This window comes from Capricornis sumatraensis, chromosome 1 (genome assembly GCF_032405125.1).
Source record: "Capricornis sumatraensis isolate serow.1 chromosome 1, serow.2, whole genome shotgun sequence".
Taxonomy (NCBI): Eukaryota; Metazoa; Chordata; class Mammalia; order Artiodactyla; family Bovidae; genus Capricornis; species Capricornis sumatraensis.
Genome location: NC_091069.1, coordinates 38,784,938 through 38,803,460, shown reverse-complemented (window position 1 = coordinate 38,803,460; position 18,523 = coordinate 38,784,938). Strand labels below are relative to the sequence as shown.

At 41.1% G+C, this 18,523-nt stretch overlaps 1 protein-coding gene across 4 annotated transcripts in view; it reads right to left on the bottom strand.

Annotated features, from left to right (window-relative positions):
- Positions 1 to 799: 799 nt before the first annotated feature.
- AAK1 (AP2 associated kinase 1) overlaps positions 800 to 18,523 on the bottom strand; it is a 162,503-nt gene continuing 144,779 nt past the window's right edge. For 2 of the 4 annotated variants that reach the window (XM_068975781.1, XM_068975772.1), the window contains exon 16: positions 800 to 1,951. In XM_068975781.1, coding sequence (XP_068831882.1) covers positions 837 to 1,951 — 1,115 coding nt within the window. In that variant the 3' untranslated portion in view covers positions 800 to 836. Of the gene's footprint in view, positions 1,952 to 11,221; positions 11,317 to 12,224; positions 12,336 to 13,957; positions 14,069 to 15,455; positions 15,558 to 16,617; positions 16,720 to 18,523 lie in introns of those variants that run through there. The other 2 variants (XM_068975790.1, XM_068975795.1) reach the window with 2 other exon arrangements.

Here is an 18,523-nt window from a genome sequence, read left to right as displayed (position 1 = left end):
TTAGGAGAACAAATACCAGCAAATGAGTGATTGTGGAGGTACGCAAGGTGGGACAGGATTTACCTAAAGGAAGAACGTTTCCTGTGCAAACAGAAGTGTACACACACAGCTGTGCACTCACATGAATTTTTAAAGTGTGCACGTGGGAGAAGGCTCCACACTATCAGACACCAGCACAGAAATCTCATGTTTGCATCTCTACGAAGGTAAGGATCTAACACACGTTACACACCCACTGACACTCACGCATGAGGACCAGGGTGGCCTACACAGACTCAGATCCAGAGAAGCTTTCTAGAGTTGCTGGTTTTAGAGGAATGATTAGTATCTTCGGGATCACACTTCCTTTTGATGAGCAGAATTTTTATCTTGTGTTTCTTTCCTGAAATGTACCCTTTTCAAGAGTATGAAACCAAGTCTGGGAGGAACTCATCTTAATTCCTCATTAGACATGACTCAGAACAGGAACTACAGGAATCAAAGTAGCAATACCATGGCCCCTTTGGGAAGTTATTTCTGGATTTACTGACAAGCAGTTTGAGATTAAAACAGTTTCCAGGCACACAACAGAAAGCAGAATTCTGGGTGGAGGTGAAGATGGACACACTCACCCAAAGTCCAGAAATCAATATAAACAAAAGCAATGAGCATAACTTAAGGGAGTTTCAACTAAGTATCACCTCGACTGAGTTTGTTGACTCAAGAAGTTCTGCTCTGACTCACGGAACTGAAAGAGAATAATTGATATAAATCTTCTCAGGAAGGCTCAGCTGGGAGTGATGTGGTGGGTATTGAGGGTAGGGTAGAGACAGGGGCCTGAGGCTCAGGCATGGCTCCTAAGGTTTCTGTTTGCCTGACTTTGAAGGAAAGGGTGCTAAAGCAAAAGGATCAGCAGCTGGCAGCTCCGTAGTCCTGGAGGCAAGGGATGTGATGGAAACGGAGCCAGCTATCGACTGCTTATTGGTTTGCGAAACAATTTTGTAGGCAGCGATGGGCTGGGCTTCTGGATTCGGCTCATCTTCCGGGCTATAGTGACGGGAATATTTGGATAAAGACTGGGGGCGGAATGGTTTGCCTGCCACGGGGCCTGAGACAGCTTCTTTCTGGGGCTGAGGTCCTTTGTTTCTGTCATTAGGATGGGCCCCAGATTCCAGGGAGGAGCCCCTGGAAGAGATGCTGTCAAGATGGTCTGCTGCTTGTACAGGATGGGAGGGGAGGTTAGACGGCTGGGCAAAGCCAGCCGTGGAATACTGAGCTCGGGCGGACGGGTACACGGCTCGATCCAGGCCCGGGAGCAAAGGGATGTCATCGGTCTGACTGAGGAGACCGGGCTGCTCCTGGGCGGGGTTCTGGGCAACTGCTGACTCCTCCATGCCTTTCTTCTTGGTAAAGGGAGCTCTCAAGAACACATCCGTCTCCTCTGGCTGGGAAGGGGCCACGTTGCCCTTGGAGACAAAGGGGGCTTTGGCAAAAATGTCATCAGCGGAAATCCTTGAACTCCGGAAGGGAGCAGTGGCGAACACATCTGGCTCACCGAGTCCATCAGCGGTCGGCTGAGTGAGGGCTCCGAATTGGTTCTTCCTCCCACCTTGCGAGGCCTTGGCCTGCGCGGGAGTGACCTCCGGCTGAGTGAAGGGAGTGGCTCCTCCTAGCTTCCCCTGCGGAGGCTTGCAGCTCTCATCCTCTTCTTCCGATTCCAAGAGCAGAGGGCGAGAGCCACTGCAGTCCAGCATGTCCCCCTCGAGGTCGGTCCCCTCCTCTTCACTGCTGTGGAACGAACTGTTGCTGGAAGGGCCATCTCGGGCCAAGTAGTCAGATTCTAAACTGTTCTGAGTTTTCGTGCCAGGTACCCGGGAGGGGTCCGGGTACAGGGGAAGGCCTTTAACACCCGTCGATTCTTTAAAGTGCTCTACAGTTATTACAGGAGAGGGAATGGGCTCTCTCTGGAGACCTAGAAAAGCACAAAATGCAGAATTAATGCACTGGTCCGTTCAATGCTCCCTGGAACACTCAATGGTCAACCCGCGGCAGGAACATTGTGGGACCAAATAATGGATGTTGAAAATGGAAAAGGGAAAAACAGAACAAGAAAAGTCAGGCAAGGAAACGGCACACAAATTGGAACACAACCAATCACGGTCTCACATTTCGGAACATGAGGAACAATGTGGAGGAAAGGAGATGAAGGCGTTAGGCACACAGACATTCAGCGTTAACTATGCAATGCTCCTGCACGCGTGGGGCCAGGCACTGACACCTGCTCTACCTGACTGGCTCTGGATGGAATGAAAAACCCAGTCCCTCATCTCCACATCTACCGTGACAGTTCCGGCTGATGCAGAGATACTGTCTGGGGACAAACTCAGTTCAGATCTGATGTGTGGTCCCCCCTGCCTGTGACTGCACCCCCTCCTCCAAAAAAAGCAGAACATGGCTGCTTGATAAATACACAATTACTTGATGATTGACATCATAAGCACTACTCAAAGAGTGTAAGAGCCCCAATATGAATGCTGAAGGCACTTTTCAAATGGGAGATATAATCAATATCACACTAAACAAATCACCTTCAGCTGGAGTTGCCCTGGAATTTTGTTTTCAGTCTTCCAAGTTAGCAAAGATCTCCTCTGCTTAAATGAATCCATCATAAGCTTCTTTAAGCAAAAGGAGGAAAATGCACAGGTAATTACAGAAGTATTTGCAAACTCTAATATACTAATCGATTTCTATCTAGGTAGAGGTGCCTCAGGGTGCTCTGGCTTTCAAGATCAAACAGACAATTATCAGAATGCAAGAGAGCTTACCTTCCAAAAATATTAGCAGGTTAGAAGTATGTCATTGGGCACATGTTAGCAAGAGGGCAGGAAAAAGGCATATGTAACTAAGCAAGAAGAATCCAGAGAAAAGGGTGATTGGGGGCAGAGGTATCATGTCATCATGGGTTTCCCAACCCACCAGGGGAAGAAATTACAGGTACCATGATTCGGATTCTATAGATGATTCAGAACCTCTGTACAGAGGTAATTCAATCATCCTCTCCCCACGTTACCCTCTCCCCTTCTATGCAAACCATTGGCTAGTAGAAACATCTGCTAATTTTCCCCTGCTAAAGTTTCTGCTTGAATCAAGCACACAGAACACAGCAGAAGCAGCATCAAAATCAATTTATTGGGAAACCAGTTACTTAGAGACATTACATTGTAAAGAGATGTAGAGAGCAATCTGAACATTTTTAGAGATATTGTACAAAAATACTACGTTTCTCTGAATCCTGTAATTTTTTTAACAGTGCTTATTTTTTATTTTAGTGCTTCTTTTTAAATAATTCTGACCTTAAGTATTGTTTTTGGAAACAAAGTTGCCCCCCCGCCACCCATTCTCTTTCTAAAACTGTGAATGTATTTGGTAAATTTCAATTTAGAGAGTCTTTAAGTTAAACTCTGTACTGGTGCCAAAAGACTTTCTGAAGTTTTTGAAGCGGATAAATGTTTCCTTGCACTGTAATTTTAACATGTGAACAGGAAATAGATAGAATGCCTTCTCTCCCTTGCAATATATGTGAAGGGACATAACTCTGACCTTCTCAAGCAAGCATACTGATATTAGATCTGTCACAGTGATCCCCAGATGATGGTATATGGGAGGAAATTCAAAATGCAATAGGGCAGGGAAGTTTTCCAAATTAAGATTTGCTAAGCAAAGTGGTAGTAACCACCCCTTCCAAACTCCTTGAACCACTTTCTAACACGGTATCAGCTCTACAAAGTTTTTAGTTCTCAAAACTAAGGCATGGCTTCTCATCTCCGAAAACAACCCTAAGTGCCGATGCAATTCTGTGGGAGAGCAACATACCTCTTAGGAAAGAACTGACACATTTAGTTAAACCAACTCTGGCCACCATATGGACCAACAATGAAAATGAGCACTAATTTGACTGGAGCTAGTGTTTGGGGGAAATTTTAATGGAATGCAGTCAAATCAAATTGTAAGCACAGACCTCCAAAAAGCCTATAGAACATGGGCGTCTTGGATGCCTGCAGAATTAGATGACACTTTGAGAGCTGGAAGGTACCAAGTAGGGGTGCCCATATCCAAAGTTAGAGAGGCTGGAAGGGCATTCCTAGCCTATATAAATGATTTATGTTAAAAAGCGAGTTCTTGGTCAACTGTAAATCTGCCAACTCCAAGCATATTCTATGACTTTCATAGTGAATGATAGGAAAATCATACCTAAAGTTTCCAACAACTTTTTAAAAATGTACACAGTCACAAAAATACTATAACATTAAGTTTGATGGGAGAACTAGTCTCCAGTTCTTCAAAACAAGACCAGACCTATTTGATCTCTGAGCATGAATCTGCTCTATAGGATTAGAAAAGTACATTTAAAGGATTCTCCTGAAAAGGCCCAGTATGTTAACTTTTCCATTCTTTTTAGAGGAGGTGCAGTATGACCGAGGCTGAGAGCAACTGCCCTTTGCAACTCTCCAAGCCTGGCATTCTGGAGACCAGAGACAAGCAGTGGGTATAGGGTGCGCAGACATCCACATCCCCGCAGGGAATTTTGGTAGTGGCAGCACAAGAAACAAAGCAGTCAAGAGAAGGAGGAATTCTAAATAACTGTAAACAGAAGACAGACATTAAATCTTGTTGGCGGTTAGAGGGTTTCATTTTTTTTTTCCTTAATATGAATGTGTTATTGTAGGAAGGGAAAGCATATGTTTTCAGGGTGAACAGTCCTTATATGTGAAGATAGCCTTGTACTGTCAGAAAAACACGTTAGAAGCCGTCTGCCTGTGTGCGATGAAAGATTTACACTAATTTAACCTCAGTGTCTTGGCCCATTTCCTTTGCTAACCAATGGCTATGCATAGCAGACGTCTTGTGACCATAAAACTCAAAAAGCTAGCCAGTTGTTCTTGGGGTGTGGGGTGATGGGGCGGGGTGGCTGGGCTAAACCCCAGGACCTGACCTCACAGAGTCAGGGTCTCCCTTATCAAGCATAAGGATCTTCCTTATCATGACTTTTAAGGTGGGGCATTTTGTTCTAATTCTCTTAAATTAAGTCATGTCTCTCTTTTTTGGTTTAGCACATTAAATTAAGCAAAAAGTCAAAATACACTTCTTTTTCTTGCTTTGATGTAGGGACTATGTGAGAGGTTAAGGTCAAGCACGCTGTTTCAATGCTTCCACTAGGGATAACTCCATTTTAGTCTATTTTGAGGCTCCAAACTCCAGTGTTCTTCCCTGGAGAATCCCAGGGACGGGGGAGCCTGGCTGGCTGCCGTCTATGGGGTCGCACAGAGTTGGACACGACTGAAGCAACTTAGCAGCAGCAGCAGACTACATCAATTTCAGTAAAGAGCTTATATGCTTTGAAGGAAAGATATACCCACAAGTATCTGATGATTTTGCAAAGACTCTCACCAATTCCCCCTTAATTTCCCAAGCAACTCAAAGTGCTGAATGATTTAGAATAGGTTACCCCTGGAAATTTTATCTGATGGATACAGTGAAGGCCAGTGTTCCCTTAAAAAAGAAAAATCGAAATCTGAAGTCTGCAATTTCAGGCTGGATCTTCCTGAGTGCCATATATCATAGGTGACCAGAATTTCACTTTTTCCCATACTACAAAGTGAAATAACAATTAGAAGAAGCACCAGAGACATACTTCTTGCCCCAAACTGGAAATGAAGACTTGGGAGTATTGGAAAACCTTCTCATTCAGTTAGTTAGCAAATAGAAAGCAAAATACATCCCTTCCCAAGAACTTCAGAAAGGCAGCACCAAATGAAATCCACACTCTTTCAAAGTTGAATCAGGGAATCAGGATGTACTTCAAATGTATAATTTCCATGACCTTTTGCTCAGATAAGATCAAGCACTTGGTTCTACCATAAGCTGTGCAGTTGCTCTAAAACCTATGCCTGGGAGCCAACACTGGCTAGTGATGCTGTGTCTCTCAAGCCAATGGGGATATTAAATGAGAGAGATATCTCCTTGGGCATAAAACTGCTGTTGCCAACACAAAATGTTTAATTAAATTGCTCTGGGTGCATCAAAGATTAAATTCAAGGAGGGTAGCTGCAAATATGTGCTCCCTTTTACAACTCTACGTCTGGTCGTATCAAATGCAGGCTCACAGGAGTTTTCATCTCCATGACCGCAGGTGAAGCCAGGGTAGCCAGGACTCATTAAAACATCCTCGGCACGTCTCTCAGATGTGTTTGCATGGTACTTGTGCATAAGTGCTTATTGTCACTCAACAATGTGTTTAAATCCTTTTGGAAAAAAAAGTGGGTTTTCAGATCAAGAAAAGAGTAGCTATTGTAGGTTATTTATAGCTCTGAACATCATGCTCCCCGTTGAACAGATAAAAGTCTTTATTTTTCTGTATGTTTACATAAGAAATTTGTTTACAGACTGGTTTTTTTTTTTTTATACAATACTTGCGTAGCAATGTTCAAATTTCACATTTGTTACTCTATAAGATAGCTTCATGTACTTCTGTTTGCTTTGTCTTCTTGGGGAGGACAGGAAAAAGGTCTATGGTAAATACACATATACTTGACGAGGGGGGTGTGCAACAGGGCAGAGGAGACTCCCAGGGAAAGAGTGAACTGAGGCCACTACATCAGAGTGGGAACCAAGGAGACACCTTCCATTCTAGCAACATCACCACTTGGTAATTCTGCATAGATCAGCTCTGACCCAGAACCTCTCTCCCTGATCATCATGAAAGGAAACCCAAGACAAACAAAATAGTATCATGTTACAGTTACTTGAAATGGAGGCCATCTGGGATTCATTCTGACTCAAGAAATCCAAGCACATCCAGCTCCAGGAGCATCATTAGTGGGGAAAAGGAACAGGCTAACTTTGCGTTGGTAAAACTACAGTCTCTTGAGAGGAGTAAAAGATAGCTTTGTATTATCTGGAGTGTTTCAGTAAAAGTACCATGTTAAATATCCATCTAACAATTTCTTTATCTGGGAGCCTCTGATTAGCTGAATTCAATACTTTGGGGGCAATCCTGTCATTTTTATCTCCAAGCTTTAAGTGCATGGCTACAGAATTCTGAATCTTATAAACTGAGAAAATTAAAGACTCCTGGAACTATAGATAAATATCAGCATGGGAGACTTTGTTTTGGCCCGAGGTATCTACAGGGTGTATCTTGTTAGCTGACTTCATAGGCTTCCATACCGCTGGGCTGAGGTCAACCCCCAAAGTCCCCTCCTTCCCCCAGCACTGCTGAAGGTAGAACTGTTCCTGACCTGGGGGGAAAGCTGTGTTGGTTTGAATTTGTCAGGAGCTCTTTTGGGGAGCTCCCCAAAAAGATTAGAAACAACACTAATAGTTCATCTTGAGAAAAACAAGTTCTTTCCTCGGTTTGTTCCCCTGTAATTATTAGCAATCCAAGTTCCATAATTCTCACTTGGGAAGAGGCAAGTCCAGTATCCAATGACATTAAACAAACTGACAATCTCTTTCAGAGGTATTATAAAACCCATATTTTTCAATTTTCTAAGCCATACTAAAGACAGGCAAAATCACACAAGTTCCTTTATTCAGAATATTAAAGAAATTAAGACTGCACCGTCCATTATAAGGTCTTCTCTGGGAATTTTCAGTGGATTATTCTTCTGACTATCTTCCATTGTAACCGCTCTTCAGTGTAGGGGAGTGGTTTTGCTTTTTTGGAAACATCAAATGTCACTTAGAACCAAGAGTGGTAAAAAAAAAAGGGTAAGAGCATAGGTTCAGATGCTGAAAGAGATACTAATTAGATAATAATACAACTGATTTTCTTATATTTTTAAAATAAATGGTGGCAGCATCATTAAAATAAGTATTATTTTCCCAAGTAAAACTAGATGCCTTTGAAGGGAACACTCAAGTAGATGTCACAATTCTGATATGTCTGCTAAAGAAATCACTAACTATAATCATATTCACAAATGTCCGTTTAAACCTTATCTCCTCTGAGGCCTGTGTTTTCACTGGGACTTGAATTTGGTGATCTAGTTATTTGAATGCTGTAAAGGGGGAAAAAAATCCAATTTGTGATGTTTTCTGGTTTAGTTACTATTTTGCATAGTTGGAATAAAAGCAAATCAGAAACATGCTTACAGTATTTGTCCATTTTAAAATAGCAGATCCTTGATTACACAGTTTACAATAATTGAAATCTGATGCTGATAGAATAGGTAGATGCATGTGTGTAATATTAAAAAAAAGGAAAATCTATGTCCAACATTCTGTGATGACTCAGGGGTCTCTTCAGATAACCAAGAGAGCAACCCAGGTTAGCGAAAGCCTACTGTAATTCCCTAAAATATAAATACTACTATAGTAATAGTAAGAGCTATGGAAGATAACTGAAGGACATCAGGATTATCTAAATCCTTCATAGTCCTCCTAAAGCATCATAATAAACACTGAGAACCCTAGAATTCTATAATCTTAAAAACCATCTGGTCCAAAGTCATCACTGTAGTAAGGAGCAGCAGTTCTAAGAAGTGAAGCTCCTGCTGAAGGCCACTTGCCCAGGGACTGGCAAAGGTCACAGGAGGAGCTTCCAGGGGGCCTCTCCTGCCCGGATCTCTTCTCCCACCACCCACATCTACGAAATGAAGTGGATGAGCCAGAATAATCTCTAAGGTCCCTCTTGTAGCTCAGTCTACAGTTTCAATGTTCTATCAATTATTAGCACACTATGCTCATCTCAAACCCTTTTAGCTCAGGGATGGTGCTATAAATGAAAGGAGGCCCCAATAAAGGAGGCCTCAATAAAGAGTCACTCATATGTTTTCTTTAACAGAAAAATAGTTCTATCCTTTGAAGCCTTACTCCTAAAGAACAAACTCAAGATAATTTCATGTCATTATCCCCCTCAGGCTTCCTTCCTCCACCCAGTCTCTCTGGTTTCTAGTCTGTTCATTTTCATTAACATTCTCTATTAAGCTTTATTGAGCCAGATGACTAGATAATATATCTCAATGTAATTATGGGTAATACATGAAAAGGACAATTGAGAGACAGCTGATTTCTAAACTGTACTCTTCGTGGCTTCAATTACATTAGGAAGCTAGATATTTCACTGTATTTCTAATATATATGTATGGGAAAAAAATCAGATTGGAAAACATAGGCATAAAACATTATTCTTATTTAAAAATAAACACTCTCCTTCATTTACATATTCTATGTCTGGGAAAAAGAACACTATTTTGATTTTCAGTAATAATCCTGTCCATAAAAGGGCAAACCAAGTCCCATTTTCACTGTCCAATCAAGGAGAGCTTTTCAAGCATATCTTTTTTAACTCTCAGTAGGAAGGTTGTACCTCCCTCAATTCTGGGAATGATTCATTATCCTCACAGAGGCCTGTACGGCATGCATCTAGTTTCAGCTGGCACGGAAGTACTTAAAGTCAGAAGGAAAACTGAAAAGTTCTGATTTCTCCTCTGCTGCCTTTCAAAGGCTTCTGAAGCTTGACCTCTAAAGTACAGTGTGTTGCAGGCTGTTGTTGCCGTTCAGCTTTCTTTTTTCCCCTTAAAGTGCAAACATGAGAAAGCAGAAACAAAAGTACTAGACAGGGAAACAAGCAAATGGACCTGAAATTTTTTTGGTACAAATCTGATTAGCTAAGAGGTTCCCTTTTGACCGTGGAAATGGCACTCTAGGAAGAGAACCAAATGGGGTTCTCTGTGCCCACCTCTTTTCAAAGGGAGATTTTATAAAACTGCTTTGCATGTAAAGAAAAAAATATACTTTAGTGAGGAAGGACATGTACAGAGGGTGACCATAAGGCATGTTGTCACGTCAGTGCAGGGGCCTTTATTTATTTTATGAACAATATTCTAAGATTAGTGAGAAATTGCTTTTTGTTTTTTAATCTAAGAAGCCAAGGAAAACCAACTGAACATATTTCACTGGCTGTGTCCTTCAGTTCAAACATCAGAGAGAAAGAAAGGTAGGTAGCCAGAGTCAAATTGTGCCTAGTGTGTCTGCATACTTATTTCTGATTATCTGAAAATAAACAACATGCTTATTCTACAAAGACAGAGGACCTGCTGAAAGCTTATAGCAACACACAAGTCTATTCAAAATGATTCCATATGTTACACTGTAGGGTTGCTGTGTAGTTAGTTATACAAGGGAAAGAGATCAAAACCCTGTACAGACACCTGATATCGGACTTGAAACGCCAAGTGGAAACAGAACTATTCAGTGTCTTCATTTATACACAATTTACAATATTTGATTCAAAATAAAAATCACAAGAAAAATACATCTGTTTCTGCTACAATTCCTTCCCTTCCCTCATCCACCCCCCCAGTGAAAAGTCTTCTAATAAAAGGTATCATATTACCATATTGTCTTGTTTTGGTCTAATTCTGAGATCCCGGCTTGGGGATAGTTAAACACTAAAAGGAAGGGCAATACCTGGAATTTATATAATGTACACATTTTATCCAAGGATCTCAAGTACTTGCGGTCACGTCTCCAGATCTGAGAAATCACGGTTCAGTGGAAGCCAGAATGCTGGAAGGATGCTGGGCAGGTTGCATGGGGTGTTAAATCTCTTCGCTAAGTCTATGATCAAACAAGGTCAGAGTTGGTTGGCTAGAGCTGGGCTCAATTTCTCTTTCCGGACATAAACCATCAGTCAGTGTTACCCTCTCTTAAACCACACACCCATCTCTAGGTTACTGCCTAGAGTCAAGACCAACTGAAGAAGCCATGTCCTCAGGATAATGCAGCAGGATAGAAAAGCAAAAACAGAGAAACACATTCATCAGCATCTGGCCAGAGGAGATGGGGTTGGGAGGATCGATTTGGGAGGCCATTCCTAGCAAGAATGAGACAAAGGTGTCAATTCACTAGTTTCAGTTACAGTTAAGCTTGTGGTGGAGTCGATCCCAGCAGAGGTGAAGCTCATGGCATCTAGTGCTTGATGTAAGATAATGCTATTGAAGAAGGGTAATGAGAAAACACAGCAAACTAACAGGGAGGAACTGGCCAAAGAGTATCTGGAGGGCCAAAGTGATTTTCTTTCCTTATCATTTCTACGGGAGAAGGCAAGGGATAGAAGATCAGGGCTAGAGGGCCCCTTATTTGCAGATTAAAAAAAAATCATTTTCTTATAACTCCGTAATGAAAATGTGTATTACGGTATGAAGGTTACAGAACTGCATCTGCTACTGGGTCACGGCTACAGGTCTATGAGCTGATCCACCAGCAGCAAAGACCTGGCTAGGTTGGGAAGACTGGACTCAGAGCTCCCACTGCTGTTTCTAGAGTGCCCACCTGGAAGTGGAGAGAGGAATTCAGTACAAAACACAGAGGGTTAAGGTTTAGATGTGCAGAATAAGCAAAGGAGAAAAAAACCAAATTAAAACAAAAAAATCCTGGAGAAGCAACAATTTACATTTTGAAAACTCTTACATGTTAATTGTTAAACACATAAATTAGTTACCCACCACCTCCCACCAAAAGTTCAGGCACTGTGTGCACACCACACTGTAGGCAGGAGATCTTGCAAAGAGCATGCTATTTTCAAATGAGTATCTATTTTTCCTGAGAACTGCTGGCTGTACATAATTTCCAGATAATATCAACCCACTTCCCTGATAAAGTAAAAATCAGTAATTTTTGATTTGGGGAGGAAGTAGTTATTAAGACTACTGCAATAAAAACATGCTTTAAGAATACATAGATGATCTTATGGCAAGTCAGTGCTTTATGGCACGTTCAAACAACAAAGAGGAAAAAAAGGATACTCCACAAATGTCTAAAAGATGCAAAATGGTGTCAAAGCACCATTATTAATCTCTTTGGGAAGAGTATTTATCACAGATTATTCTAATTCTGATAAAAAATGTTCAGTTTATTTTTTGATATAGATCTTCAGGTTTCCATTTACTGAAGATCACTATTTTTAGCTTGATACTTTGTAAAAACCAGCTTTTAGTCAAACTATTAAATAGTTTCCTTCTCTCTAAATAAATACCATAGTCATGCTTTAAGATACCTATATTAGTATCTTTATGTGTACTTCCAACTATCTATACTGGTCCAGCCCACAGTGATTGTTATTACCCCCAGTTTCTTTCATTAAATGTTAATGCTTTCCCCCCTTTCTACATTAGGTACATTACTATTTTGAAGAGAGCTGATATCAAGCTCTTTTCTTTTCCCCAGCCTCTCTTTCTTACCTTGTGGGTTTTTGGTTATCAATACAGGAATAGGGTCAAACTCATCTTCTGCCACCTTGTCCGAGCCCTCAGGGACATCAAAACCTGAGATGAGATTACTATCTTCCGCAGCTTAATACAGAACGCAAGTACACAAGCAGAAACAACAGAGGCAGAGATCAGCAAATGAGAGCATACACTAGGGGCAACTGCACAATCACTGTTGCTTTTAAAGATGAAAATGCTTATTCTCCTGAGTTGAAATAAAAGTAGTAAAGCTGGAAAACTTGAGGAAATAGAAAAAAAAATGCTTTAGAGCTAGCCATGTTAAGACTTTTATAAATGAGAAGGGAGAAGGGTTACAGGCAGAGTTCTCCCTACCTTTATATGGTCATTAAATATACTTATTGTGAAAGATCTCTTCAACATCAGTAATTCATAAAGGCAAGGGAGTTGGTCATTTATCTTCTTCATTGAGCTAACAGAGGCTGGACTAACAACATTAGAAAAACTCAAAACCAGAGGTAGCAGGGAGATAATTAGCTGCCCTTTAAGAAGTAACCACTGTATGTGCTAGTGCTAAGTCATTTCAGTTGTGTCCGACTCTTTGTGATCCTATGGACCACAGCCTGCCATACACAGACAAAACAAAACAAAATACTTCTGAAAGGACACACTGCCCTGTGATTGGGAAAACAGACTTTCAAACTCTGACGTCCCAGGAATAGTGGGGCACAAGATCGCATGCACTGAGATTTAACACAGAAGTTTGCTAGAAGTTATTCTCTATTCTACAAGCAAGTGCTAGCTGAGCACCAATTTTGCAAGTGATGCTTCTCTGTAATTATGCATCACAGCTGACACACTCCTGTCAGACATAATTGGCTAAATAGGAAACTTGTCACTACACGTTCTATAAAAACACAGTCATTTTAATGCTATCAAGGATAAAAACAAAAACTCAGCTATTACCATTGCAAACTAAAGGCTAACTATTTTTCAGTCATATCAGGGAGGCTTCCTTCCTACATGTCCTTCAGAAAGGACTTAACAGCTGTTCCTTTTATATGTATTTGCTCCTTCTAGAAAACCACTTTCACTGTCTGAGCCCAGAAAGAAGTTTACTGGATGCCCATGTTCCGTGTCTGCCACTCTCACAAACCACTGAATGAACAGAACTCAATTCAAGCTATTTTTCTGTCCAGCAGAAGTTCAAACCAGTATTAACACAAGACAAAGAAATAAAAATAGTAGACTAGAAAGAGAACGCTAGTAATTAATCATGACTCCAAGGGTAACTAAAATTTAAACCTTTTCTGAGTTCAATCTTTGAAGACTGACTTTTGAGGAACAGTGCTTTTTTATTATAGTAATCACTACCAAAAAACTTGAAATCCAATTTAATGAAACAGTTTTAAGTTCTAAGGCCACCTAGTATCTAATCAGAGTCAGTTCGTGGACAGTCAGTCATCTCCCTGAGCTGACTACAAAGGCAGGTAGCTGTGTCTTTATGAGAAAGCATGGGATATCTGCATTAGAGGTGACTGTGAGAAAGCCACACCTCCACAATCTGCCACCCCAGCCTGATTAAATATTCTTAGTGAAAGGAACTTTAACACAGGGGCTAAGAGTACAAACGCGAGTTTTCCACTCAAGGAGGTGGTTAGAAAACTTCACTAGCAAAGACTTTTGTTAAGGGAAATTCTCTTCTCCTCTAAGGATACATGTGGGCTCGAGGAGAGGAAAGTGTTTACCTTTATGGGCCGGAGCAGAGATGGCTATGGGGGCAAACTCTTCCAGAAGGTCAGTAGTGGGGTTAGAAAGCAGAGAGCAATCAATCAGGGAATCTTCCCCGGTGAGAGAATCTGAGTCCAGATTAACAGCATCCCAGGTCAGTGACGGCATTAAATGGCACACACAACAATATCACTGGTTAGGTCTTAGCTTTTGAGTTATTGCATTTATATTATACATATAAGCCAAGGTGGGAGGAAGAAAACCAAAAGAAACACGTTAAGCACTCTGGATTTTCATCTATAGAAACATGTATTTCTAAACTTCTCTTAAGAGTAATACATAAATATGGAAGAATTTTTTGCTTGGAGGTTACTGGTTAAGCAAGTAAATGGTCTGGATGCCAATAAAACTTCGCCAACTCAGTTCTCAACAAGCGCTGTTTGGGAAAAAGGACATTGCAGCTAAAGAGTTTCACTTAAATCTTTCCTAAGAGTTCACTGAAAACATTTATTATAGGATGAGGTATCCAAGCTGACAAGAAGTGGGTTGTCCCTGGCTTATTATTAGCAGAATATGACCTGATTAGACAGCACCTTCTAGAACTAAACCCGATGCCCGTTCAAAACAGAATTATCTTGTCTCTTATTAGTACTCTTTAAATTTGAATTGCTCCTCTGAGCACATGACTTTGCTTTTAGTTAAGGAACGGAGGAAAGATAAAATTCAGAGTTCCAAGTATTTCAACATATGAATTGTTTTCTGCAAAAGTTTTCTAGGAGAAAACAGCCAAGCAAGCACAAGAAAAAGAACTATATTGTCTCCTATCTTAATTCTTTTTTAACCTGGTTGAGTTTATTCTCATATTTCCCAGACTTCTAATTGTTTCTATTCCAAGTTGGCGAAGTGGACACCTTTATCAAGGTAATTACGGACTCGACAAAATGAAGGTTATCAAATCTCTATTTAAGGAACTGTAGTTAAGGAATTCTACTAAGAGTGAACTTTGAAATTGGGTTAAAAGCAATGACAAAACTAGGGAAGATTTCAATTTTGCCTACGATTTAATAACAAATCATCCAGATATGATCAAAGCTCTGGGCTGGGAACAGAATGTTAACATACATAGCATGAGTTCCCATGGACATGACAGATACTGTTGAGGGAAAGACTGCTCAGTACCCTGGAGGAGTTAAGGGTATCCTTACAGCACAGTTCTTTCATTAAGAAAGTAGAGGGAACCTGAACCAGTGAAAAAATTCTGAAGACTGAAATGAAAGAAAGCTCAGGAATCACTCTATAGAGAACACAGCCTCAAAAAGTGCTCCACTCTTTACCAAGGAAACACATCCCTCAACTTCTAGAAGCTGGAGCTATAGTGATGCAGAGCATCACAGAGGGAGGAACTAACCAGGCTGAGAAATAAATAAGCCCAGGACCACTGGCTGCAGGTGGAACGTCTGACTCAGCGCTGCTGGCACTGACCGGTCCCTGCAGCTGTAGAGACTCCTGACTGACCTGTGCGGTTTGAGGTCACGGATTCCGTCTGAGATGGGAGGCGCTGAGGCACCGGGGGCTCCAGTCCTGGTATCAGACTCTCAACAGCAACGTCAGCTTTTTCTTTTGCAGCATTAAGAGAGGAGAGGAAAGGGTGAGGAAAAGGGAATCAGAAGGTTCTTGGGATGATTCTGCGAAGGCTTTCTTCTGCACTTCTCTAAAATGCCCATTTCAGGCACGATGGAAAGCACGTTAAGATGCTTTCTTTGATTTGAGTGTCTGGGCTTCCCTGACCAAGCAGGCACTACTGTGGTTAACCACTGTGGCTAGTTTTGGTGATTCTCAGTTTTTATAAATAAATGCAGAACACGAGCCACCCCAGCAGATCTCTTACATGTCAGAAGACAGGCTGAAGGCACGTTAATGTCTTCCAGGAATGGTGCTTTTCTTAAGGGATAAACTTAGGGGCAAACACGTTCTGTGTCTTGCAAAGGCAACTGGTCCGTCTTGAATCCTGTGCCATGATGTAGCTGGAGGTACTCTTTACCATGCGACATCCCCCAGCTGGAGGCCCACCTCTCTGAAGGGTCATGCATTTCTGAGTTCTAGGACTTCATGCCCCCACAGTACAGGGACTCCAGATATTTTATGGGTCTTGCCTGCCTTGTGGCTGGAGCACAAGAAAATGTAAAAGCAAGCAGATCAAGCCACCAGATCAAGATTCTATTCCTGGTGCTTCACCATGGGGCAAATGCTTTCTCAGTTGTTGACACTTGGCACATATAGAGCCCTTCTAAAGAAGAATCTGTTACAGGTAAAGACCACCTTAAGACCAACTTCTTTCACAAAGCTTTTGTAATGAAATGTCAATTTTCCCACATTCCCCTTCATTCATAAGAAATTCACTCTAGAAATCTCAGTGTTTCAAGAAAGGCATAAATAACAGCCCTGCCTTCTGCTGCAGGGAGGCAGAGAAAACACTCCTTTGGAGTGATAACAAGGGAAATTAACTAGCCCTGGCTTCTGGGTCAGCACAAGGCAATGCTTCAACACCAGGAGGCTTTTCAGCATTTCTACTCCTCTGCTCGGTTACTCAGTAGGGAACTGTTAACCAGTGGGTTGCCGTTCTTGAAACAGACACACATATCATGCACAACAGAAGACACAGAGAGAATGACTTTACCAATTACAGCATCAGAAGTGCTACCAAAAGGATCTGTCATAGGCAAGAGGTCAGGGAGCAGAAGAGAAGTGTCAGGAGATTTGAGTCCCTCAATTAGTTTTTCTAGGTTGGGCAGAGAAGTAAAGAGAAAGCAAAAATGCAATGAGATATTCAAGTAAGCCAATCATTTACCATATCCTATGCAAACATTTGAGGGCTCTAAATTTTATACAGGTTCAGCATAAAAACATATACTGCTAGTATCTTGTTAAAAACAGGCTCTCAAAGTTTATAAATGATTATGTCCCCAAATGAACTAGTCACTTTGTAAGGCATTCGAAATGCTGCCTTAAATGTGTTTGTTTTTAAATTTGTAATATAATTTACACTGAATAAGAATACAAGTTACCAGTTTTAAGAGTACAATTTGATGAATTTTGACAAATGTACACACAAGCACCACGGAAATAATGAAGCAGAAGGTTTCCATCACCCCAAAAAGGACCTGTGTGCCCCTCTCTGGTCAATGCCTTCCTCTGAGCCCCAGGCCCTGGCAACAACTGATCTGTATTCTGTCCTTGTAGCTTTGCTTTTTCTACCATTACCCACATAGTGCGTAGTCTTTTCTGATGTCCTTCATTTAGCATGGTGCACTTGAGATTCCTCCATGCTGTGGTACACATCAGCAGTTTGTTTTACTGCTGAGTGTCACTGTATGAATGCACTGCATTTTGTCAATTCATTCATCAGCTGATGGACTTTTGGTTATTTCCAGCTTTTAGTTATTAAAAATAAAGCTGCCATAGGGATCCCTGTAGCTCAGACAGTAAAGAATCTGCCTTCAGTGCAGGAGACTCGGATTCGATCGCTGGATCAGGAAGATCCCCTGGAGAAGGAATGGCAATCCACTCCAGTATTCTTGCCTGGAGAATCCCATGGACAGAGGAGCCTGGTGGGCTACAGTCTGTGGGGTCGTAAAGAGTCGGACACGACTGAGCGACTAACACTACTACTACTAAAGCTGCCATAAACATACACATATGAGCTTTTGTGTGTTCAATCTCTCTTTCTGAGCTTAGTTTTGAATCTCTCCCCTTTTTTTTGAACTTGCACTTAGAAATGGTTTGTAACTCACCAAGAGAAACAATGAAACCACACCTGGGTTTAACTTCAACAATCATTTACTGCTTACAGCTTACAGCTTGTGACACTCCCAGTACTCATTATTGAACTGTCAAATCTTATTAAATTCACTTAAGCCTGCAGGTGGATTACTTTTGATGTCTTTTGGCTAAAGAACAAAAGGACATTAGAAGCCACCAGATTTGTCACACCTGATAACTTAATGTGTGATAACATGCACGCTAAGTTTCCTTCCAAGACAACTCTTTCAACAACTCTCTACCTTTTAAAAGTAGAGCATTAACTTGACACAAAATAATGAATCACAGACTCTTATAGAAAGAAACGAATTAAGAGCTCACACTTCCTTTAACTTAGAGACTGAGACCACACAAATTCTATTACTTGCCTAAGTAAAGGCCTGTCAACAATGTCTTTTCTACCTCAGAAATAAACTGCCATTAAAATAAAACTAAGACATCTTAAGAAAAAGCAGTGACAACTGCGTGTATATAATATCTTCGTCTGTATTCTTCTAGGCTATCAGGAATATAGATAAGCAAAGATGAAACAGATATTCACTGAGGGACAGAAGCCAAATTTTAGGTGACCTGTAATTGAGATGATCTATAACTGCACAGATGAAACAAAATAATGGATTTTAGTGCCTTGGCAAGATAACTTCTTTGGTACAATTAACACTGCAGAAAAAGCCATTTTTATAGGTGAAACCAACTTACCATTTTTGGAATGCATAACATGTGGATATATTGGAATTAAATACCAGTAAGCGACATTTCTCATT